A 23,825-nucleotide genomic window follows, 5' to 3' on the forward strand; every position below is an offset into this window, starting at 1 on the left:
CGACTAACAAGGAAATTCTGGACTAAAACCTGAAAATGTTGATCCATAGTAGAGGTGATGTGATAATAAACAGAGTGACTGAGCACCATCCAGACCGGCCGTCCGAAAGTCCGTTTGTAAACTTCGACTTATTTGCAGACTAGGTTTATATTGCTTATGAATACCATACATCGATAAAATAAGGATAATAATAATAATAATAAAAAAGAGAGAAAGGAGGAAGAGGGTTAGTTGATCTAAAAATATTGTTGGAAAGCCAAATAAACAACATGAGAATTTTTTTCTATAACAAAACTGAGAGTTCAATACACAAAGCCGTGGTAGAGATTGACGACAAAATGACACCATTAAATTTAAAACAAACTCACGTCACTTATAAGTTACAGAACATTAGCGAAAAGGAGAAACTAGATTCATGGCGACAGAAACAACTACATGGCAGGCATATTAAAGACTTAGAACAACAGCATATTGATTCTGTAGCTTCAAACAAATGGCTAAAATTAGGTTACCTATTCCCTGAAACGGAAGGATTCTTGATTTCAATACAAGATCAAGTAATTAATACTAAAAATTACAGGAAACACATAATTAAAGATCCAAGCTCTCTAGACGACCGATGTAGAAAATGCCACAAAAATCCAGAAACCATTCAGCACATAATAAATGCATGCCCACTTTTAACACAGAACGATTACACACACCGACATAACCAAATCGTACATTATGTGCATCAAAAACTTGCCATTAAATATAAACTGTTACCGCCTAAAGTAGAACCATACTACCAGTACACACCAAAAGCCGTTCTGGAGAGTCCCAGTTACAGGATGTACTTTGACCGAGCTATACTAACAGACAAAACGATTTATTGTAATAGACCAGACATCACCGTAGTTGATAAAGCTAACAAAACTGCATATTTAATAGACATAGCCGTGCCCAATACCCATAATATAAAACAAACAATTGCAGATAAAATACATAAATACTCTGAACTTAAAGAAGAGATACTTAGAATATGGAATTTGGACAAAGTGTATATCGTTCCACTGGTACTCTCCAGTACGGGAGTAATCCCAAATCATCTACACCATAGTATTAAATTACTACAACTCCCAGAAAATGCATATATCACCATGCAAAAAGCTGCCATCTTAAATACATGCCGAATTGTACGTCGTTTTCTTCAGGATGAACCTACATAAAACATATTGACTACATAAATAAGATCATTTACTTGGCCATGCCCGTAAATGGTTTATAAAAATACCAGCTCTCGGCTGAGAAAAACACATATCGTAAATAACAATAATAATAATTCATCCTTAAATTGTGATGCTGCCTGGTAATAAAAATATGGAGGCACACAAAACAAATTACAAATTAAAGATAGATAACTAAATAAATAGATAAAGATGACTAAAGGAACGGAAAACATGTCTATACCTGTGTAATAAAAAAAAAATTAAAGTTACAGAATCACAGATCTGTTATTGTTGTACAGATATGTAAAAATTAAAATGTATTATTATGTCTGACCATGAAACATTGCACAGTGTAAATGTTAATTTAGTATCTATTTATATAAATAAACTAGCTTTTACCCGCGGCTTTGCCCGCGTAGAATATGAATATATTTACAAATTAACTTAAAATGTTACGTTAATGTAATACCTCTTTGAATACCACATTGGTGTGATTTTCAACCCTTAGGGTAGAATATCCAGAAACGCTTAAATGCGAATCAACTCATATTTAATCGGTAGCCCAAAAATAAAATTTCGACCTTCTAACTTCAAAATGATAGACTTCCAGACTAACCTGAATACGAAATGTTAACAACTATTTTGCCCTTTAGGTCTAAAATATCAAGAAACGTTTAAATACGTATCTGTTCATTTTTAATCAGTAGCTCAAAAATAAAGTTTCATGCTTTTAACTTCAAAAATGTCAGTCTTCCAAACTATCCTATATACGAAATGTCAAACTCTATTTCTCCACTTTGGCGTAAAATATCCAGAAACGCTTAAATACCTATCAACTCATTTTAATCGGTAGCCCGAAAATAAAATTTCATGCTTCTAACTTAAAAATGACGGACTTCCAGACTAACATGTTTACGGAATGTTAACCCTATTTCTCCCCTTAGGCGCAAAATATCCAGAAACGATTAAATACGTATCTACTCATTTTTATTCAGTATCCCAAAAATAAAGTTTCATGTTTCTATCTTAAAAATGACGGACTTCTATACAAACTTTCAACCCTTATATCACCCCCGTAGAGGTAGAATATGCAGAAACACTTAAATAAGTATCTACTCCTTTTTAATCAGTATCCCAAAAATAAAGTTTCATGTTTCTAACTTAAAGAAATCCATAGGAACGTTCAACCCCTATTTCACCCATTTAGGGGTAGAATCTCCAAAATTCCCTCCCGAGTGGGTGTCATGATATTATGTTATTTTATAAGTGTACAGCCTAAAATATAAGTTTTATGCTTCTAGTTCTAAAAATTCTAAACATGACAATACTTTCAACAACTTACAACCTTTCATCCCCCTTTTCAACCCTTCACAGCACTTTTTCCAAATAAAAAGCCTATGTCCTTTCTCAGGCTCTAGACTATTTGTGTACCAAATTTCATTTAAATCGGTCCAGTAGTTTTGGCGTGAAAGCGAGACAGACAGTCAGACAGACAAAGTTACTTTCGCATTTATAATATTAGTATGGAAGTATGGATTGTTATTTCAATCGCTAGAGCTCCGATAATAACCGCGTCCGATCGCTGCTAAATTCAAAGTGCTACAGGGAGAACCGTGGCCTCCGACGCGCCTATAGCACGCTCCCGCCGCCCCGGCCGGCCGGTACCACCGCAAACGCTACGTTCCGCAATTTTTAAAACTGTAATATCTTCGAAAATATTCATTTAAATCATATGCTGTAAAGGGCCATATCGATCAATATTAAATCAACAATGTGTTTATGGCATTTCATTGGATAAGGATTAATGCTGTATAGATTAAAATCGCTTCGAAAATTAGCCAATATTTGTGGTAAAAAATAAATAACAAAAAAATTTTATTGTGGGTTATCACTTACAGATAGACACATACCATCGCGGACTTTTTTGTAGACATTTTTGAGGTGTACAATTCTGTAGTACATTATTTTGATCTATCTAGTAGGGTTCAGCCAGCGTTTACAATGTAAGCGCAAAAAAATGTATAAATTTACGACATCACATTAGAAACTTTTGAAATTATCAGTGTTACTTAACTATATTGTCTATGTATTATATACAAAATCCTTCCTCTCGTATCACTCTATCTATTAAAAAAAACCGCATCAAAATCCGTTGCATAGTTTTAAAGATTTAAGCATAGACAGGAAAAGACAGTCAGCGGGAGCAATTTTGTTTTATACTATATAGTGATAACAAATAGGTACAACGCACACAGTTTTCACTCATTAGGAAATACAAACCGCTATGTCCCTGCGTTTTAAAACTGTAATATCTTTGAAAATATTAATTTAAATTACATGCTGTAAAGGGCCATATTGATCTATATTGAATGCACAATTTATTTAAGGTACCTAATTGGATAAGGATTAATGCTGTATAGGTTAAAATCGCTTCCAAAATTGGCCAATATTTGTGGTAAAAAATAAATGACAAAAAAATGTTATTGTGGGCTATCTTTAAGAGATAGACATATACCATCGCGGACTTTTTTGTAGACATTTTTGAGGTGTACAATTATGTAGTACATTATTTTGATCTATCTAGTAGGGTTCAGCCAGCGTTTCCAATGTAAGCGCAAAAGAATGTATAAATTTACGACATCACATTAGAAACTTTTAAAATGATCAGTGTTACTTAACTATATTGTCTATGTATTATATACAAAAACCTTCCTCTCGAATCACTCTATCTATTAAAAAAAACCGCATCAAAATCCGTTGCGTAGTTTTAAAGATTTAAGCGTACAAAGGGACATAGGGACAGAGAAAGCGACTTTGTTTTATACTATGTAAAGATTATGACAACCACCCGATATTAGTTATGTTTTACGGAATATAAATAAAATATTTAACTACAGAACGACAAATATGTTTTATAATTATTTTTGGCTACTTTTCCATTCTTCAGTCCGCGTCTGCTATTTTTTATTCTTGACATTATACTCTCGTTTCACGTGTCACGTATCTTAATACTTTAATATCAGGTAAATAATGTTCGTCTATGTTTTTTATACCATCGTGTCAAAATGCACGCGCGAGCCGAGTAAGACTATCTCGCTCTTTATGTATATGTAAATCATACTAAGACCTTGTTTTTGCTACTGTAACTTGTTCAACTGCTCATTCAACTGTCACTCACGTGTTTACGCGAATAAAACCTACGTTTTATAATTTGATTTTACGTTTAGATTACATGGGTATTACTTTTTCGTTTCGATTTTTTTTTTGGTCAAACGTTACTTCAGCTGATCTGTTTACGTTATTTCTGCGCTTCTTGTCTCGACTTATTCAATAATCGAATGTTGTAATAAATTTATATCGCTGATAATAACATAAGTGTTTTTCACAATCGTGCTGCGGCCGCGATTTACTGCACACATTGCGATGGTAAAACGCTGGAGTTATTTCAGATGGAATCCGCCTTGTGTATTCGCTCTGCCGAAAATAGTATCATCGATCTTATCCGCGAGGGAATAACGTTGGCAATGTATTTATTTACCCAATGGTACATGGCAAAAAACATCGTATTTTTAGCTATTATTTATTTTATATCGCCCCGGTATATCATTGACCTCTTTCGAAGAATTATTAAAAGATCAATTGGTTACGGCATTTGCGATTGCTTATTAAGACTTATCTGTTTAATGTCAATTTTATTTAATTTAATCCCTTTCCTTTAAATGAAATTATAGCTTCATCAATGAATTAACTACCGAATGTTAGTCTTTTAAATAAAGATCACATCAAATTTGCAATTCGGTATAGTCGGTCCACTTTATTCAATTATCCGCTGATTGCCCGTGCCAAGAGGTCGCGTCGAGGTTGTGTCCGCACTAATTAAGAGCCTTAGCGCTTCGCCCACGTGTTCGTTGTCCACGACTCTATAAATTGTCCCTACGTTAAAGAAAATTACATTGGACCGTTTAAATAATATATTTTATCGAGTCCGTTTTACTTTACTCCGAGATTAATATATTTTTCTTAAATAAATACTTACTCTTTGTTAAAAATAATATCATTATTAAAACCCTTTTAACTCTGTAGCAGAATATATATAAGACAAGAATGCAATTTATATTAATATGTCGTGTAAAAATTAACCCAATTATACGTATTTTTTTAAAAGACCTTAGCTACTATTTTTCTAAGTAGAGTCCAGATTCCGAAACGATGGTTACGCTTGTCGATTCAGAAGTTCTAGCAATGATCTATTTGAAATGAAAAAATATGTTGATTAACAATCTTTAATAATTTAAAAAGAATATTCGCTGCTTTGCAATTCTGTAAGCCTGTTCCTTCCTGTTAATTTCCAATTTTATTAAAATTGTAATTGATCTCCGTTCTATTCTAATGATTTTAATTGTGTTGTATCTTTATTAGTTACGTATCATTTTGATCGAATGGAATAACAACGTGTAATGTATGTATGTTCACCCAGATCAAAGCCATTATCAGCAAACGTTCGTTGAGAGCCACTCAATATCGCCTGTTCTTATCCACTATCAAGGTTGAATGTATTTGCAACTGTAAAATTACTGAAAGCTGATATATCTATTATTGTAAGATCAATTCGACTGAATCATTCTTTTAGCTTTTAACGTTTATGTTGTACGCTTACTGCGCTTGTTGCTTATTTAAAAGTCATAATAATGGAAAATAGTTTGCAAATGTGAATAATTTGGACTTTTATATTCCAATGATCTTTAGTTATTAATTCACCAATTTTTACTCTTCTTGGTTTTTTTTTAATGAAATGTATGTATGAAATGAAATGTAATTTCATTCTTACGTCCTAAAATGTAGCTAATGTAAATGAGTTGACTGATGATAGAGCTATTAAGACGACTCATCAAACATCAAACACTTCTAATACATACATTATTGGAAGTGTTCGGGTGGGTGCTGAGCGAAAGAAAACCAATCCTAGTGCCACAGACAGAACCGTATTATCTTTTTCCAGTTTCCTATAATAAATGATACCTATCACGATGTATTTTTTTGAACTTACGATGTTTATTTATAATACTACGAAGATATGGTATACCTATTCAAACCTATCCCTACTCAAATTGGAGAAATATTTACCTTTTGGGCTGTTTTTGCCCCTGGGCACAGACGTGTGTAGCTAGCTGTAAGCTTAGCCGTTAGTAGTTTTAATATAAGGGAAAGAAGAAAAATAAATGTACTAGTACAATATGACGTCAAGTGTGAATTACAGTCTTCATTGAGGTTATGACATGCTGAGATTAACACTTTGCAAATACAAAATTAAAAGAATAAGAACACGCTATTAACAATGAATAATTTAACTATGTGTAATAAATATAATATATAGCTGTTTTATATTTAGTCGACTCTCATAAAACTGTAGTAACGATAGATAATTCATCATCCCTTCTAGAACGATCGCATCGACGGGTCCGATTAACATTGACCTCACTGTTATAACATTTACTTTGTTATGTACGTAATATATCGTGTGTACATATGAGATGTTTATGTTTACGTCTGTTCCTCTATCGTAACAATGTCGGAACAATTGCCAAGAATCTGTTGATGGACTTAATACATTTAAAACTGTATTATATTTGTGATGCTGCTTTGTGGAAAAATGCACGCAATTCAAAAGACAAGATACACCAAAGGCATTGTTATCAAGTCTGTAATGTTGCCTGGTAAAAAATGCAAGGACACTTAAATAAATAAAAAATACTAAAAGATAAAATACACCAAAGGTCTCGTTATCCAGTCTGTAGAGATACAAAAAATTACATATGTTTAAATTAGAGTAAACATTAGATGCCTCATTATTGACATTTGTCACTTCATTTTTTCGTAAATCTCTATTAAAATGATTTAATGAAAATCTTTCCGTTCATATGATTTATTTTTAACTCAAGGTTAAAAGGATTAATTATCTTCTGAAACTGGTTTTAGTTTCATGTTTAAATTGTCAGATGAGTCTTCGTCGACATGTCGAAAATATCTTCGGAAACTGTAGTAGGGTTGAAATTTAAAAAAATACTGATATTAATTATGTTTATGGTTGCCTGAAATATACGAATTTTAGAAAAATGAAAATGACGTCCTTTACGATTTCGATGGCGTGCATTCCCAAGTGAAGACTGAATGAATCTACCTAACCGCGCAGAAAATTATAATGCACAAGTATGTTCAAACAGGTGCACTCTCCATACCCTGACGTAGTAGACGTAGGACACCGTCCGAGGCACGGAAATGTAACTGCCACCTTCTATACTTTGAGCTGCCACTGAAATTTTAATGAAAGAAAAAGCTAGTAACTTCTCAGTGGTTTTTAGTCTTATAATTTAGCTGCTAGAACAACAAAACAGTAGGGCACTTATAGTGAGTACAAGTTTCACGCTTAATTTTGGGAAAAAATAATACTAGTAATTTCTTAAAAAATATGCAACACTGTATAGTATATTTATTTAAAGAAAAACACCAAAATAATTTCCTTAACAGTACTGTTTAAAAAGTAATAAATATATTTATTATAAATTAAGCTACTACATATTTTATGCGACAGCCCTAAGTTTGAAACATTCGCAGGCGGCCTTGAATACGAAGGACGATGCGCGTACGCAGGGGGCGTAGGGATCACATAACGAAATAATGTTTTTATCTGTACGTATATGTAAAATAGAAGAATATAATAAACAAATATTTATGTATATTCTAATGATATATAGGTATATAACGACTGTTTTAGAAATGTATTTACGTTTTACATACATATGTATTACAAGTGTATTGCTATTGTAGGTTTTCATTATATTGGAAATAATAAACAAGATTTATTTACATCCAATGTCACAGGGACAACGAAAATATCTTCACATGACGTGTCAGTATTAAATAGAAGTTATGAGAATATATAAGGTGCGACCGACGATTGTACATTTTTTATTTTTTTCAACGCTTTACTCAGCCGTACAGCAGTGCGAATCTGTAGGAACTCACTTCGTATCTCACTCGTGAAATGTTGACAACCGACTAACTGCGATACGTTATTTTGATATGTCTGTTTTAAATGCTATTATTATAAGTCGATTTCATATATCAGATTCTGTCATATCACGCTCATGTTCTGAGGTGAGATTTGGATTTATTTTTACGGAACAGCAGTGCGATTTTGTAAGATTTCACTTCTCGTGTCACTCGTGAAATGTTGACAACTGACTTACGGTGATACGCCATTTTTATACGTGTATCCTATAAATTTTATAACTATTATATTCACATTTCATACTCGTGTTTGCGGTGAGATTCGAGTTTCTTGTTACAGAATAGCCCTGCAGCTCTACAGATCACATTATTTATTTCACGACCATTAAAACGAACAAGTACCGCAATAGAAACATCTATTTTCTTAAATGAATCTAAATTTGCAAATCCTGTGTCGACAGATATAATTAGCTGCTGCTACCCAGGTCCAGGCCCGTCTCTGTGACAAACGTTTATTGGTCGTATATATGTTATTTATCATTCGTCGCGTTTACAAACACAGTGGTCGGTCGTTGCTCCTTCGAATTTACGCAACACGTGGCAGTTTTAAGGAACGACGTTTTCTTTATCTGTCCTGAGATTAACGTTCGACGAACCCATTATGCAACAGACACTCGGACACGATTATAATTTTATATATATTTTTGCATGCGCGTTTTTAAAATTGTAATCAGATGTCCTGTTCTTTATGATTTCACATCGTATCTCACTCGTGTAATGGTGAAAATCGATTTGTGATGCGCTATTTTCATATATTAAAAACAATCTTACTAATATTATACATTGATTGTTCATTACCAATAAAGAATGGCTGAACGAAACAGAATGAAATTTGGCGCAAAGATAGATTATACTACCGAAAATACAGATACTGCAGAAGATAAATTTAAAGAAATTAAAATAATGACTGTCGCTACTCAATTTGTTTTTGATAATGTTATGTGTGTACGCAAAAACATAAATGATTTTCCCAGAAATTGTGACGTAAATTCTATTAACACTAGGAACAAGAATAAACTTGTTACTCCAAGTACCCGATTACACAGGGTTAGTAATTCTTTTTTGGGGCAATGTATACGTTTTTACAACAGGATCCCAGAAAACGTTCAAAATTATTCAATTATAAAATTCAAAAGAATCGTTAAAGAGCGTTTGTGTGGTAAAGGATATTACAACAGGTCATTAGGACCTTTTAGTTGACTGCACACCTTGGGAATAAAATGATCGCCTCCAGGCTGTTTCAAATAGCTAAAATATAGTTATTATTGTACATGCAAAATGGAAAAAAAAATAATATCCCGCTGAGTTTCTTTCGCCGGTTCTTCTCAGGTCCGAGGTATTAAATTCCGAACCGGTGGTAGATTTTTGACTATCAATAAGCAAGTGTAAACACTTCTATATTGAATAAAGATTTTTGACTTTGACTTTGAATAGCACATAAGTTACTTTTTATTCCGTCAAAATATACACCTGTGACGGTATACGATTACATTGCCTAGAAACTAGTGTCGCTTATTACAAAATTATTTCAAAAATTGTACTCTGTAGTGAGTTTAAATGTTAGCCTTACAGAACTGCTCTAGTGAGAGTGTTTATTTTAAATTTGTTCGTCAATTTTCGTCATGTTTCATAGTGTTTTCAAGTTTGTTGTATCGTTCCGGCAATTGTAATGATATGTTTCACTTATGATGTTATTATTATTATCGAGAGGAAATTGTAATTTGTAACCCGTATACGCAATGAAAATTGTATGCCTATAAGCTATCCAGTCATACTAATTGATTTACATCCCGTCTGCAAATTGATTGTCTAGACGTACACATTTATAATTTTAGTAAATAAGTACTTTTAAGCAATCATCTACGTTTAAACTCTCGAATTATTAAATTCTTAAGACGAAATATTTACATGATTTTAGTGTAAAAGATTCCTTTACACTCGTTAACGTCTAAATGTATTTTCATTATCACTGCTAACGAAAATATTGATTCAAGCGTCTCTTTGAACAACTCTCGACGATGGAAAATATTCGTTAAGTGTAGAGTATTTCGGATACAATTTAACTTTTAAATGAGATACAGCGAGTTTGAATAAATTTAACTTTATATGATATAAGAAGAATTACCTATTTAAATAATAACTACATTTTATATATTTTACTTTACGAGATATTCGGATTATTTTCCATAACGTATCAATAGTTAATATTTTTTTGTCTTGTCTAGACTTCACAATGTGTAGGTTACTTGGATAGCTTATAATTGTGAGTTCATTATAGACCCCGCCAGACGCAGCTGCTAAGTTAAATTTTCTAGAATTTCCAAAGTTGATTTACTTTTTTTGAATATCAGTCATTTTAGGCAGCTAATTATTAAATAATTTATATAAATTATTTTCGCTTTACCATATTCACGTGTAGGTATGGTTTTATAGACAAAATGTATAATTTATATGAGTGTACCAACGCGGCCGGCCTTGTCCGTAAAGTGGATAATCACGAGTTGACTTGCAAATATGTCAGCGGCAAATTGGATAAAAGATTTAAATGTATTTACTTAAACTATTTACGAAATTGATACATGGCACGATTGTATTTTTTTATTCGGATACGTGTGAACCGAGTTAGCTCAGTGGATGGAACACGTGATTCCGAGCTGAAGATTTGGGGTTCAAATATGGACCGATGCTTACTTCTCATGTGTCATGTGTTTACGAATTGGGGTCAGAATTCATTTGTGCTCGATGAAGATGGAATATACCTAAGTCTTGCTTGAACATTGTGGTCTAATAATCTCACTGTCCTGTAGAACAGAGGACTTTTACCTACTTGCAATGATTTAAATCAAGATAACGAATAGTTAAGTAGTAGAATATGTATTATTATTACAGTTTAAAGTGGATATAGACGATGCTTTGTGACATTTACTACTACTGAAGACTAGACTACTGAAGACTATTGAAATATTTTGCTTTGTTATATTAAAACTGTAGAGTACTGTTTGCATAAATTGAATATTTTCAATATCTCATAATTTTATCATTAAACTGTCGGGATATCGCAGTGGCTAGACATGTAAATATTTACCAAATGATTCGTATTCAATCTCGGATATCCACCACTGAGTTTTCATGAGATTATTTCGTTTTGAAAGAGAATATTGTTGGATGACATTCTACTACATGCTTATCCACCCCGAGCTCCAAAATATCTTTATTTTTAACACAGTAAATATTACTTATAATGTTTTGTTGCCTGTATTGGTCACAGGAGAAATGATTCATCCTTCGTTCAGAGCATAAGAATTACAATTCAACGGGGAATTACTAGCTTGCGTACCTTTAGTAGTCATTATATATGTATATAGGTACTGACGGTTTTTCGAAACTTGTTTAGCGGTGTTTAGTTAAATACTGTTTTCTTTCTTTCTGACATAGTTAATTAGTTTACAAATAAGCAGAAATATTTAGCATTGTTGTGTTCAAGTATGAGGGTTGAGTGAGCAAGTTTGTAACTACAGGATCAAGGGACATTACACATCAATCCCAAAGTTAGTCGGGCGATGAAAATTAAATTTAAATTTGTCTATGTGCCGTGGCCAGTTGCTCGTCCACCCTTGCTATAAAAAAACATTTAAGTAATAACAAAACTTCTTAAAATTTATAGGTAAATATATACGGAGGATTTTTATGTAAATCAGTTGTAATTAAAATTTTAATAGGTATTAAGTTAGTAATAGGTAGTAATTTATTAATATAATATATAATAATATATAAGTATTAATAATTTTTATTACTTTTGAGTGTAATTAATTAATACATTATCTTAATATTTGTATTATCATTTTCCCGTATTCCTTAAAAGATTGACTGTTACAAAAAAAAAAAACCCTGAAACACTTTCTCGCCGCTGATTTAGTTCAATTTTTCAGTTTATTTTTTTGCTGAACCGATGATTGTTTTTTATTTGACAATCAATAAGTGCTTAATAATGTTTCTATGTAAATATAAAGGAATTTAATTTGAATGCATTAAGTGCGCTTTTTGTTCCAATAACGCCACATACATAAGTCAATTATTTGATTATTTTTTTTTTAATAATTTGAATTCTATTAATATTCTTTGACGAATATTTTTGGAAATGAAACAAATGAATATAATTATTATTTACGTTTAAATTAAATAATAGATAGATAGCAAACATTAATTTCGAAAGCTAAAATATTTGAATGATTAATTTCGTTTAAAACTAAAAAAAATAATTGACTTTAAATACATTTCCTTCATTCCTCGAGAATGTTTTTGAAAAAAGATATTCCATCATTAAGTATAATTAAATAAGTTATTTGGCACAGAGTCGGAATTAAAATTCTTCCATGTTCGTAAATGTTAAGAACTACTTCGCTCGATTCGTGTAACTGCACCACACCACTCAAAGTTTAATCAGTCTTTCACAATACAGGACGGAGGGAAACTTAACGTGACCATTTCGAACGTGATATTATGTATGTACTTGTATAATACTATGTTACTGGGAAATTTTCTTTTCAATCGAATACTATGATACAAATTAATTACGGTAAATAAATCTTGTTCCTACTTCCTATTCAGGGGATTTGATCAAATTAATAACGTCATAACATTTCCACAATTCAAAAAAAAAAGTAAACTTAATCTATATAAATGATTCCCTATTTCTCTTGGTCACGCAATAACTTGTGAACGACTTTACCGACTTCGTATATTTTTTTAAAGTTTTCTAATAATTTTTTGAATGTTTTTACGGCATATTACGCAGAATATTGTACATCTTCACAAAACATACGAGCGTTTATGCCGTATTAGCAGTTTAAACGGGGTTCCTTTTTTTATTGTTCGTTCCAGTTCGAATTGAATATTTGTAACGAAGACAGGGCAACGGCTGTCGGGTCAGTCAGTTAATACCAGCTCGCTAATAGAATTCACGCTGTTTTTCAGTCGCAAATGTCATTACCCAGTTTGTCTAAAATTAATTATAAGAAAGCAAAAACGTCGCTTTTAGTTCTGCACATAGAGACAAATATTTTTTTAGTTAAATCTTCACTTAATTTAATGGTTTATGATATATTGTTCCAGGTTTTCGGTACAGTTGAGCTGCCGGACAAACCGATCATGCTCCCGCCGTTCGTGGAGGCGACCCACTGTCTGGGCTACCACCTGACCCGCAAGGGCCGGGCGGTCGCCGACAGAGTCGTCTCTGTGCTCGGCTACGCCTGCCCCGACATCACTTACAGCCCCAGCCTCTACCCCATCACCGCCGCCTTACTACACTTCATGCCTGGTAAGTTTAAATATAAATTTAATTAAACTTTAGTTATGGATTAAATCTAAATTAATATACATATTTTTGTGTCTCTATGCTCTCGAGTCACACTTTTTAATCTCCAACCGTAGCATGTCGGTCTTATCTTTGAACAATATTTGCAATGATAACAGCCGAGACATTTTTAGCAACATAACAACTTATCGACTGAAATGAGTTTTTATTTTCGTCTTTAAAATGTTATTTATCTCGTATTCTTACTGTACTTAGATTAATCTTTATGTATCTACCCATATGTTGTATATGTATCATATTAACTCATGGGCTTTATTTAAATTTAAATGTATAAAACGGTTTAATGACGCATTGAACGAACTTTATGAATTGAATATAAAAAGATATTTGAAATAATTTATTGCAAGTGATTAGTAATTCCAACGCGTTGAGCTCGTTGAATGAAGAAATTAAGTCCGCACTACAGTCAGTAAATTAAGTCGGCAATCCACAGTAGATTGTTGTTTGATGAATCAAAAATCCACACTTTAAATAGATATTCATAGGCTGCTAATGGTCTTACATTGTTGCCTAAACTCGTAATTTTAAGTGACATATCATTTAATGTTTCCATTGATCCATCATATGCTAATTTATTCGTCAACTAATACATATATTTTAGTTAAATCCTCCCATATATAAAACATCCTCTCAATTTAGTAGAATTGCAGAGGCGACACAAAATTTACAGTCGCTCTCGCCTTAATTCAGTAATGAGTGCGGGGGGCGATAATTGAACTCGGCAATAGGCAAATTGCTCGAGTCTGTCCTGGCTGATTCTGCGTCATAGAGTGTATTATCTATTTTAAACTCTGATTCAACGTTATAAAGTCTACTATTGCTCGCAATTGAATAATGTTTTGATCTATCATATCAAAACGTGAATTAGGCTCTCATGCTCTGCTACAGAGTCCGTAATGCTGTATCACTTGTTGACATGAATACGATTAATAGTCGTCTTCAGCATACCACAGATTTATAGTGTCTACGGTGTTGTCAATTTCCTATCTCTCAATTATATGGTCTATTTTCGAGTGGAATGTTTAGAAGTAATGTTATTATATAATAAAAAGGTGTCGTATTGTAACTTATTCAACGACGCCAAGACTGCGACACCTATTTAGAGTTAAGCTGTTTATCTCAGAGAAACGGTAATAAACAGCGTCAATTCAACCCGCCGCACCGGATGGTTATAGAAGTGACTATTTCCTCTGTAGTTTCTTTAACCGATTTAATTAAAACGATACAGCGACACTTATTTTTAACTGATTCAAAAAAAAATAACAGAGCTTGTGTTTTTTTTTTTAATTTTACTGATTATTGGGAAATGGCCATATGGAATATGGAAGATTTAAAATTCATTCTACAGAGGTGGTATACTTTACCCATATTTTAGAAATTTCAGAAAATCAGCAATGAATATAAGCTTGTCATGTTTTTTTTTTCATGATATAGGACGGATGGATAAATAGGCCACCTGATGTTACTTGATCACCGCCGCCCATGGACATCGGCAAAGCCAAGGGGAATTTTCAATGCGTTGTCGGCATTTTAGGTATTTGTTTATCCGCTTGTTTGTTTTGATGATAAACAATGAATTGGGTTCCGCTTCTAAACTTGTATACTTATATTAAGTATACAAGTAAGTCATACGCTATTTTAATCGGACAAATCGTTGTAAAATTAATTCTTTCTCGACGTGTGCGTTAATGTCGCAGTGTTTACATTATCATTATCAGCCAGTTTGAACTGGATCGCAGTCAAGAGTTCGTGTCTCGGCACGGTGCTATCTGTTATTTAGTGAAAATGTCACTTTCCAGTGAACGACCGGTGTTAATAGGGCCTCCTTCTTCATTCCATGGTTTTGGCATATCGCCAATGCAAGCGAATTCATTAAAAAGAGAAACGTTGGCATGTTACCGTTTTAATTCTTCAATTATTTTTTTTAATTTCACTGTATGTTTAGTGTAAATTTTGTTTTTAGACTTTAAATCCTACAATAGACATGTCTCTCGTCAATATGTTTTCAATCAAGTATATCGGGATAGTATTCATTTTTGTCCCCTATATTGAGATTTATTTTTACCTAATCTATAAAAAAAGAGCCTTCTCATTCCTCAAAGGCCGGCAACCTGTAACGCCCCCAGCGTTGCAGATGTCCAAGAGCGGTCTTAGTCAATTTCCTTCAAGTGAGCGTGATGCTGTACGTATGCAACCTATTACTTAAAAAAAAAACATTTGAAATCCATTTCTATTAATCGACTAAAGTCGAAGGGCCGAATAAAAAGCTTGATAAAATTCTCTATTACATGTTCGATCGGTGCGCGCTCGGGCGTAACCGGATCTCTTCCTGTACTTTTTGCGCAAAGCAAATGCCTTAATACACTCGTGTCACGTATTACCGCTTGATTTTTGTCCTTGCGTTTCTTTTTAACCGACTTACAGACTACATTTGTTATTTTAAAATTTTTTCGACGACCTCCGTGGTCGACTATTGCGTACACCGGTTTTCATGGGTACGCCACGCCGAGGTCCCGGGTTCGATTCCCAGCAGAGTCGATGTAGAAAAAGTTCAGTAATTTTCTATGTCTATTGTCTCGGGTCTGAGTGTTTGTCGTACCGTCGTTACTTCTGATTTTCCATAACACAAGTGCTTTAGCTGCTTACATTGGGATCAGAGTAATGTATGTGATGTTGTCCAACATATTTATTTATTCTACATTATTTGACATCGATGCGTAGTCTTTTTTGTCCTGTGGAATACTTTAGATTTGAAATGTTTGCGCTAAATCTGTTTGTCAAATATTAATATATTGGATATTGTTGTTCGAAGATCTATATAAATAAGAGATATATAAATGTTGTTTATCGGATATAGCTGAGATTGAAAAGTGGCTGGAAGACGAATCTAAACCGGAGACTGTTAAAATCTAGACAAACAACAATGATTTTTCATGATATTACCTGTTTAAATATAATTTAAAATACACAATAAATGACTAAAGAACTCTTAGAGGAACATAAAACAATGCTAAAATTTTTATATGTTTTACTTCTTACAGTCTTTCACGAAACTGAGGTTCAACACATAAATATTTAAAATAATGTTGTCGAGGTTCGTTCGCGGTTTGCGTGTCACAATTTCTAAGGTATTTTATTTCATGTTAGGACTGAGAATTTAACGTTTTTATTTATTTTCTTTACTATAGTATCGCATGAGGAGCTGATAACTTATTGTTAACGTAACTGTTATTAAAGTAGATTTAAAATTTCCGATTCTTTTAAAATAAATCCTTTTTATCAGTAGGTTAATGAATTCCCTGTCCAACTTATAAAGTTTTTGAGATTCTTAGCAACTTACATCCTTTACATTGCCATGACCTAGTTTTTTTATAACGTGAACACAGAAAGGATGAACGTGCTCATTCCATATTATTCTCATTTCTAGCTTTAATAAACTCGAATTGCTCTCAAGAGACGACGCCCATATTACGACATATTATGTAATTCAAGTCTGTAATATTTCTATGTTGACGACGGGAGTATAATTTACTCTATGTATATAAAAATATTAAAAAGTATACCAAAAGTATGTGATTGAGGTAATCAGTATAAGTTTAATAAACGATTGAATCTTTTTTCAAATTTAGTTACAAGCTAGAGCATAGAATTTATTTAAGTTTTTACTTGAGTAAAAAAGTTACTAGTCCTTTTGTTGATAAGTACAAACGATTCGTGTCTCCCACGAGTACAATAAAAAATATATCTACCGGGAAAGCACGCGCTCAATGGTTTTTTTGTAGTGTCGAGCGTTCGTTCGATTCTCTTTCATTGTACAGTTTCGAAACTAATACCATCTCAAGGACACTTATCGTTGGCTCTTTTACGAACATCTCGATATCCGCATTCAGTATTCTGTTTGGCTCCCGTCACACGCCAACTATTTTAAATTATTACTCTTTTTTTTTTTTAACTCCGAATAAACCTGTGCCGTTTTGATATTTAAAGTTTGATGTTAAAATGATTTACGGTATCATTGCGATATAATTTCGTGTACAAAGATGTATAAGGTTCTATTCTGGTCTGGAAGAGATCGCTATTTATGTAGGTGAAAATACTGTCTTATTGTGCCTCTTAAATAGTTTTATGTTATCGAAATTGTAAGTTTATATCTTTGTGGTGTACAATAAAGCATATTATTTTTATAATGTATCTTTCTCGCCCTCCCTATCAGAAATTGCCTTTCCATCGTGGAGATGATTTTAATCTGTCTTTATCGGATAATTGATTATCTACTCATCTTTATCTGTGTACAGTTGTTGTTGTTAATACAGTTTTTTATCAGTTTTCACATGAGATATAATTAGATGACCTCTAGTAACATTATAAGCTTCTATGTTTTTAAATCTCACATATTTCCACTTGTTTTCTGTACCTTGTAACTTATATTTTCGTTATTTCGATTGTGTTTTAATAGTTAATTCGTGTTAATGTATCAAAATATAATTTCAGTTAAGAATATTGAATACTAATAAAACCTATTGATTGTTGATATTAAAGAATATTTCATGAATCCTTCAATGAAAACTAATATCACTTCATAACGCCACTATGCATTTCATAACTCAGACGAGTTATAGTTTACAGATATCATATCTACAGCTTTTCTGCCCACGCGTAGCGAATTCGTTTATACGTATTTACTTTGTGCGAGTTGTAAGTGAATTTATAGAGTTCGCGGAAAATAGTCTCATTATAATATAAATAGCTATTTCTTGCGTATTTTTCCGACGTGAAATCTATAATTATCAATAGAACTCATTTAAATTATAAGTAACAGATATAGTCAGCGAGAAATCGCTCGCGTTTTAGGGACTGGTTTTAGGAATAAAATACCCTTTGTGCCTCCTTGGAGTCTTACTTCATACCAAGTTTCATCAAATTTGGTTCAGTGGTTTTCAGCCGAGAAAGATCAACAGACAGACAGACAGACAGACAGAGTTACTTTTGCATTTATAATATTAGTATAGATTATTGCTAGCATTATAAATGTTTATATGTTTACTGTTTTATATCATATTTATAGGGCGAAGGATACTTTTTCAAGCGTCTTCTTTTCGTATCAATCTTACTTTAACCGACTTATTTTTTCCCTCGGCAATTTCCTAGCTTTCTCCGAGATGACAGCTTCTGAAGTAGGATCTGTAAGTTAAAGTTAGATGGGTTTGTATTCGATTTCAGCGCGAACATAAAATCGGAGATGGTCCAGGAGAACGTCAATCTAAGCTGTTTGACTTGGCTTCGAATTAATTCAAACAAATCATACTGAAGAGGAACCACACTAAAGAAAAGTGGTTGATTGGATGAGTTGAAACTTTTCTCCTCATGAGGAGTGGAACCCTATACCCAACGGTGGGATATTAACTGGCTATTAGTTGCCCAAAGAAGAACATTAAAGTTTATTCCCAATAAAAATTGACGAATACTCTTTATTAATATATATATTTAAATTAATTTGAATTTCATTAAAATGCATAACATCTCTTTTAAAAATTCTCAAATCCATTTCAAAAGCTATAGAAGCCTCCCTTAAGTGTTGTACTCGTACTAGATAAGTTTGACCTATTTACTTACTACCACGAGCGAAATGGCCTTAATTTCGAAAAGATGACCTTTTAGCTTCTTCTAAAAAAGGTCGGCACTGTTTATTTCAATGAGATCGTCAAAGTTTGCATTTTAAAGCCTTTCAGTTTTTTTTTATACACCAGTTTGAATTTTAGAGCTGTACTCAGTCGCAAAAGTTTGCCTCGTTTGCGTCGTACTCGATCCCTCCGGGCGTCATTACGCCTAAATAGGTCATGACGTCCTCCACACCCTCTTAACCTCTCGTTTTGATTATAGCTCTCGACTCCAGATCGAGATATATTAAATTTGATATGACATGTTGCTTTATTAAATATAACTATTTATTATAATATAAATAAAATTATCGACAGAAAACACTATAAAACTGAAATAGTATCTGAGAATATTTAATACTAAAAATACATTTCACAGAAGAACTTCTTAGCAACTGAAACGTATTTGCTATAAAAAAAAACAGTGGCTAATAATCACGTGAAAGACTATAGAAAATAGTCGTGACCTTGAATGGATGCCGAATCGAAAGAGAAAACCACTCGTGCATGTTTGAACGAACGACGCCAGAGTCGCTCAATACATCAAAGCTTTGGTTTGGTTTAACGGCTCTTGGACCGCGAACGGCAGCTCTGTTTACAGTGCGCTTGCGCCGCATAATACTTTGCTATAAATTGTTCCACTGAAATATTAATTATAGATAATATATATATTTTTAATACTTAAATTAGTATTGTCAAAGAAGCTCAACCAAATCTTAAACAATAATCATTGTAACTAGAAAACTTGAATGATTTTATAAGTCAAGAATTCGTGTTTGATGAGTCGTATTGTTTTAATTATTATAGTTTAAAACAATCTGTTGCATCCGAAAGGCACAAAAGCGATGTCACGGATTGTCTGAAAACCGATGCCTATGATTCATAGCTGCGAACGAGATCTCTCATTTATTATGAATGTAGGTCGTTGGCCTCAAACTTGCAATAACGCAAGGACAGACACGTCTATTTTCTTTTATATGATTATTTATAACTTTGGTCCCTTTTAAGTCGAATCGGGTCATCCCTTTTTGCCTACAGTCAGTTCAGTAATAATTCGACTACAGCATCTTTTATCGGGTCCAGATTATTTTCTGTTGTCTTTGATGAAATTTAATTTATTATTATATAATTTATAAATGATTTGTCTAAAGATACACCATCGTCTTGACTTCAAAAGTTTTTATACACGATTACTAACAGACACACGAATGAGAAACATGTATATTAAAAACTCTGATTATTACTTATATGCCAAGATAGAGCGTCGCAGTACAAAATAACTAAAACAAACGAGCTAATTTCGTTATCTTTGTGTGCGTGTCAGGTACGCTTGACAGTCGCTTAACGTAAGATTACCTTACTATGCGTGTAATGGGTAGTGGATAACTGTTGGACACTATTTATTTCAACGCGTTTTCAGCTTTGACAGTCTATGTACATAGATACATATTAATAATAATCAAAGATAAGAAATATACTATGTTATATATATATTTCTTTTCCTTAATCTCTATGTTAGAGGCCTATGCTGTTTGCCAAACTAATCGCGTTAATAAGACGTAGTTGCTATGTTTTTTTTTTAATGTTCGTTCATTACACTTGAGGTCGTTGCCTCATTATTGACAATGGCGTCATGACGGAACTTTGGTTTGTGATTTTCTAAAATGTTATCATTTTACATAAATTATATACAGTATTGTGTTATAAATCACAAAGATATAAGGATTTTTTTTCAAACATTATATACTTTGTATCAAAAATAGGTGACTATTTTATTCAATAGCACCGAGTATTGAAAATATATTTTTATCTTTTCTTATTGAATTCATGAAATTCCGTTCTATTAATGAAGTAAACTGAAGGGATACATAAATAGTCTCTTTTAATATCTGAACTCGTTATGATTTTTTATCTGTTATTTATTGCTGTAATTTCATCGTACCGACTTTTATAACGAAAGGTAATTTATTAAAACATATGTTATATTTTTTTTTTTTATTATTTTTAGTAACGCAGTTTTGTTGTCTATAAATATAATTAAGATGTCAGATGATGTGACTAAACGATTATTAATTATAGCAAAATAAATGCTATTTACGTTTCTTCTTTTACCTAAAAAGTTTTTGTCTTAATTTAAACGCTTAGTAGATTTCAATAACAATTGTTGAATTTCGTTATTAGAAGTGGTTATGTAAGCAGTATAACAATCCTTGAAGTATAATATTAAGATATAAGAAAAACTATTACGCGAACATGTATACTAATATTATAACGCGAAAGTAAATCTGTCTGTTACCTATTTAATCTTCAAACTAAGCTAAACTTATTTAGATGAAATTAGTTGTGGAGATAGTTTGAGTCTCAGAGTCAAGGCGGGTGACGGTTTGTGCGCTTTAGGTAAAGTTTTATAAATTTCGCGCTGTTAAAGGCATAGGTTCAGCTAGTTATTTATATAATCTAAATGGTTCAAACACTTTTTAGTGATCAAGGCTAATTACCGGTTGGGTTCCAACTATTGAGACTCAGCCGAAAAAGAGCCGCATGTACGATCTTAGCGTGACAAACGTGTTAAGGGTGTCTCTATGTCGACGAGACTCATTATTAAATCTTGCTATCCTTTTTAACTCCACAAATAAGGAGGAGATAGCATACTTTTGGTAATGGAAATTTTAGTCCTGTCAAAGTTTAGTTAAATGTAAATATTGGGTATAAATTGGATTGGATGACATACTAAAGTATAGTTTAGTAAATCAACCATTCGAAGGTCACAGATCTGAGACTCGGACGCAAATGTTGTACGTCAAAGGTACAATTTTTATTCACACGAGCACATGAAAATGTGAAACACGATCTAAAACACGCAAGAAACGTCGTAAATCATTCAATTAACAGTGATAAATAACACCGACCGCGAATGTTATGAGATATCTTATGAGAAGACTGACGGAGCTAAGGAGCTAACCACAATTATTTAAGTTTACAATTATTTTAAAATACTAAATAAAATATATGCATGAAATTACAATGCTGTGACGAGACTGTTGATCGATGACGAGTAAACAAGAACTTCGTTGAGACGGTTTATCAATTCAAAATTTCGTTGACGAGTTTAAGAAGGAAATATGTATTCGGTTCGTGGAAAATCTTGTAGATTTGAAATAGAAGGTGCCCTGAATAAGTTAGGTAGGTTAAATTTGTTGGAAATATAGTCAGCTGTTTGTCTCCCGCGGCTGGTTACATTTTAGGGGTCGGTTGTCAGGTATTAGGTATCTGCTTCCTTGGAGTTTTGCTTTATACCAAATTTCGTCGAATTCTAATTATAATATTAGTAATATTATTATTAGTATACTACTGAGTTTCTTGCCGGTTCTTCTCGGTGGAATCTACATTCCGAACCGGTCGGTGGTAGCTTTACTTTAAATAGTTTGTTAAATGACGATTCAAAAGTGCTTGTAAAAGCCTACTCGAATAAAGTATATTTTGATTTTTGATTTTGATAACATATTTATTTATAGGGTAGTTTTACATTCAGTTATGATATGTTTATTTCTATGTATTACTACTTTAAAAATATGTAACACTTATTCTTTATCTTATAACTGTTTTAATACTCGTGATATAGTGCATATATATTGTTCGTGTTATAATTATTGAAAGACATTGAAGTCAAAAATGTATAAAAGTAACATCCTATTAACGTCCCACTGCTGGGCAAAGGCCCCTCCTCTGTTTTTGAGGAGATAGTTTAGAGCTACTCCAAGACACTGCTCCAATGTGGGTTGGTGCATAGACGCGGCAGATTCTCATCCATGACGTGCATGGTTCCTCAGGATGTTTTCCTTCAATATGCTCGCTATAAAATGTATATTCAACTAAAAAGTCACTAGTTACGTCTTAAGAATCTTTATCACGCTCGAAACTAAGACAACAATGGACCAGTGTATTGGCAGTTAAGAAAAAATAAACTATTCGTTCGAAACATCTGAAGAAATAAGGCAACGTTATGTTTATTGGAACTTTAAACCACTATAAACATAAACGTTGACCTTGTCACACCTATAACAACGTTTTTAATCAGGCCAAGTTTATGATTAATGACCTAAGTGGATTAGATGGTGTCACGTCCAGTTATAGACAGTGACACCAGAACCGGCCGCGCTGCACACTCAGCCACGCCTCTATTGTCACAGTATTGACGATATCAAAATTGCATCAGCTATAATGACGAAACGATGGTATGGATTACTTCACAGACCTGATGGACCAAAACCGAATGGATGAATTCAAGCTCAACGCTAACGATAAAGCGACGTGAAAATATAGTCTTACGTCATAATCTATTACTATATCCAAAGGGAAAGAAATCGCTAGTAAACAAAACAAGCTTGTATTGTTCTGAAACAATGAAAATGTCGTTTGCAATCTATGGCTACTTTGCAGACAGACATTTATCGCATATGAACACCATGTATCGATCTAAGAATAATAGTTATAATAATCCTCAAATTTTGATTGTAA

General features: G+C 32.8%; 1 protein-coding gene across 9 annotated transcripts in view; it reads left to right on the plus strand.

Moving 5' to 3' along the window:
* The window catches only part of LOC113395406 (GTPase-activating protein skywalker), an 82,171-nt gene that overhangs the window by 29,485 nt on the left and 28,861 nt on the right, over positions 1-23,825 (plus strand). For all 9 annotated transcript variants that reach the window (XM_026633007.2, XM_064220617.1, XM_026633004.2 and 6 more), the window contains exon 4: positions 13,389-13,593. In XM_026633007.2, the coding sequence (XP_026488792.1) occupies positions 13,389-13,593 (205 nt within the window). The remainder of the gene's footprint in view (positions 1-13,388; positions 13,594-23,825) is intronic.

Source organism: Vanessa tameamea, chromosome 4, assembly GCF_037043105.1.
Source record: "Vanessa tameamea isolate UH-Manoa-2023 chromosome 4, ilVanTame1 primary haplotype, whole genome shotgun sequence".
NCBI lineage: Eukaryota > Metazoa > Arthropoda > Insecta > Lepidoptera > Nymphalidae > Vanessa > Vanessa tameamea.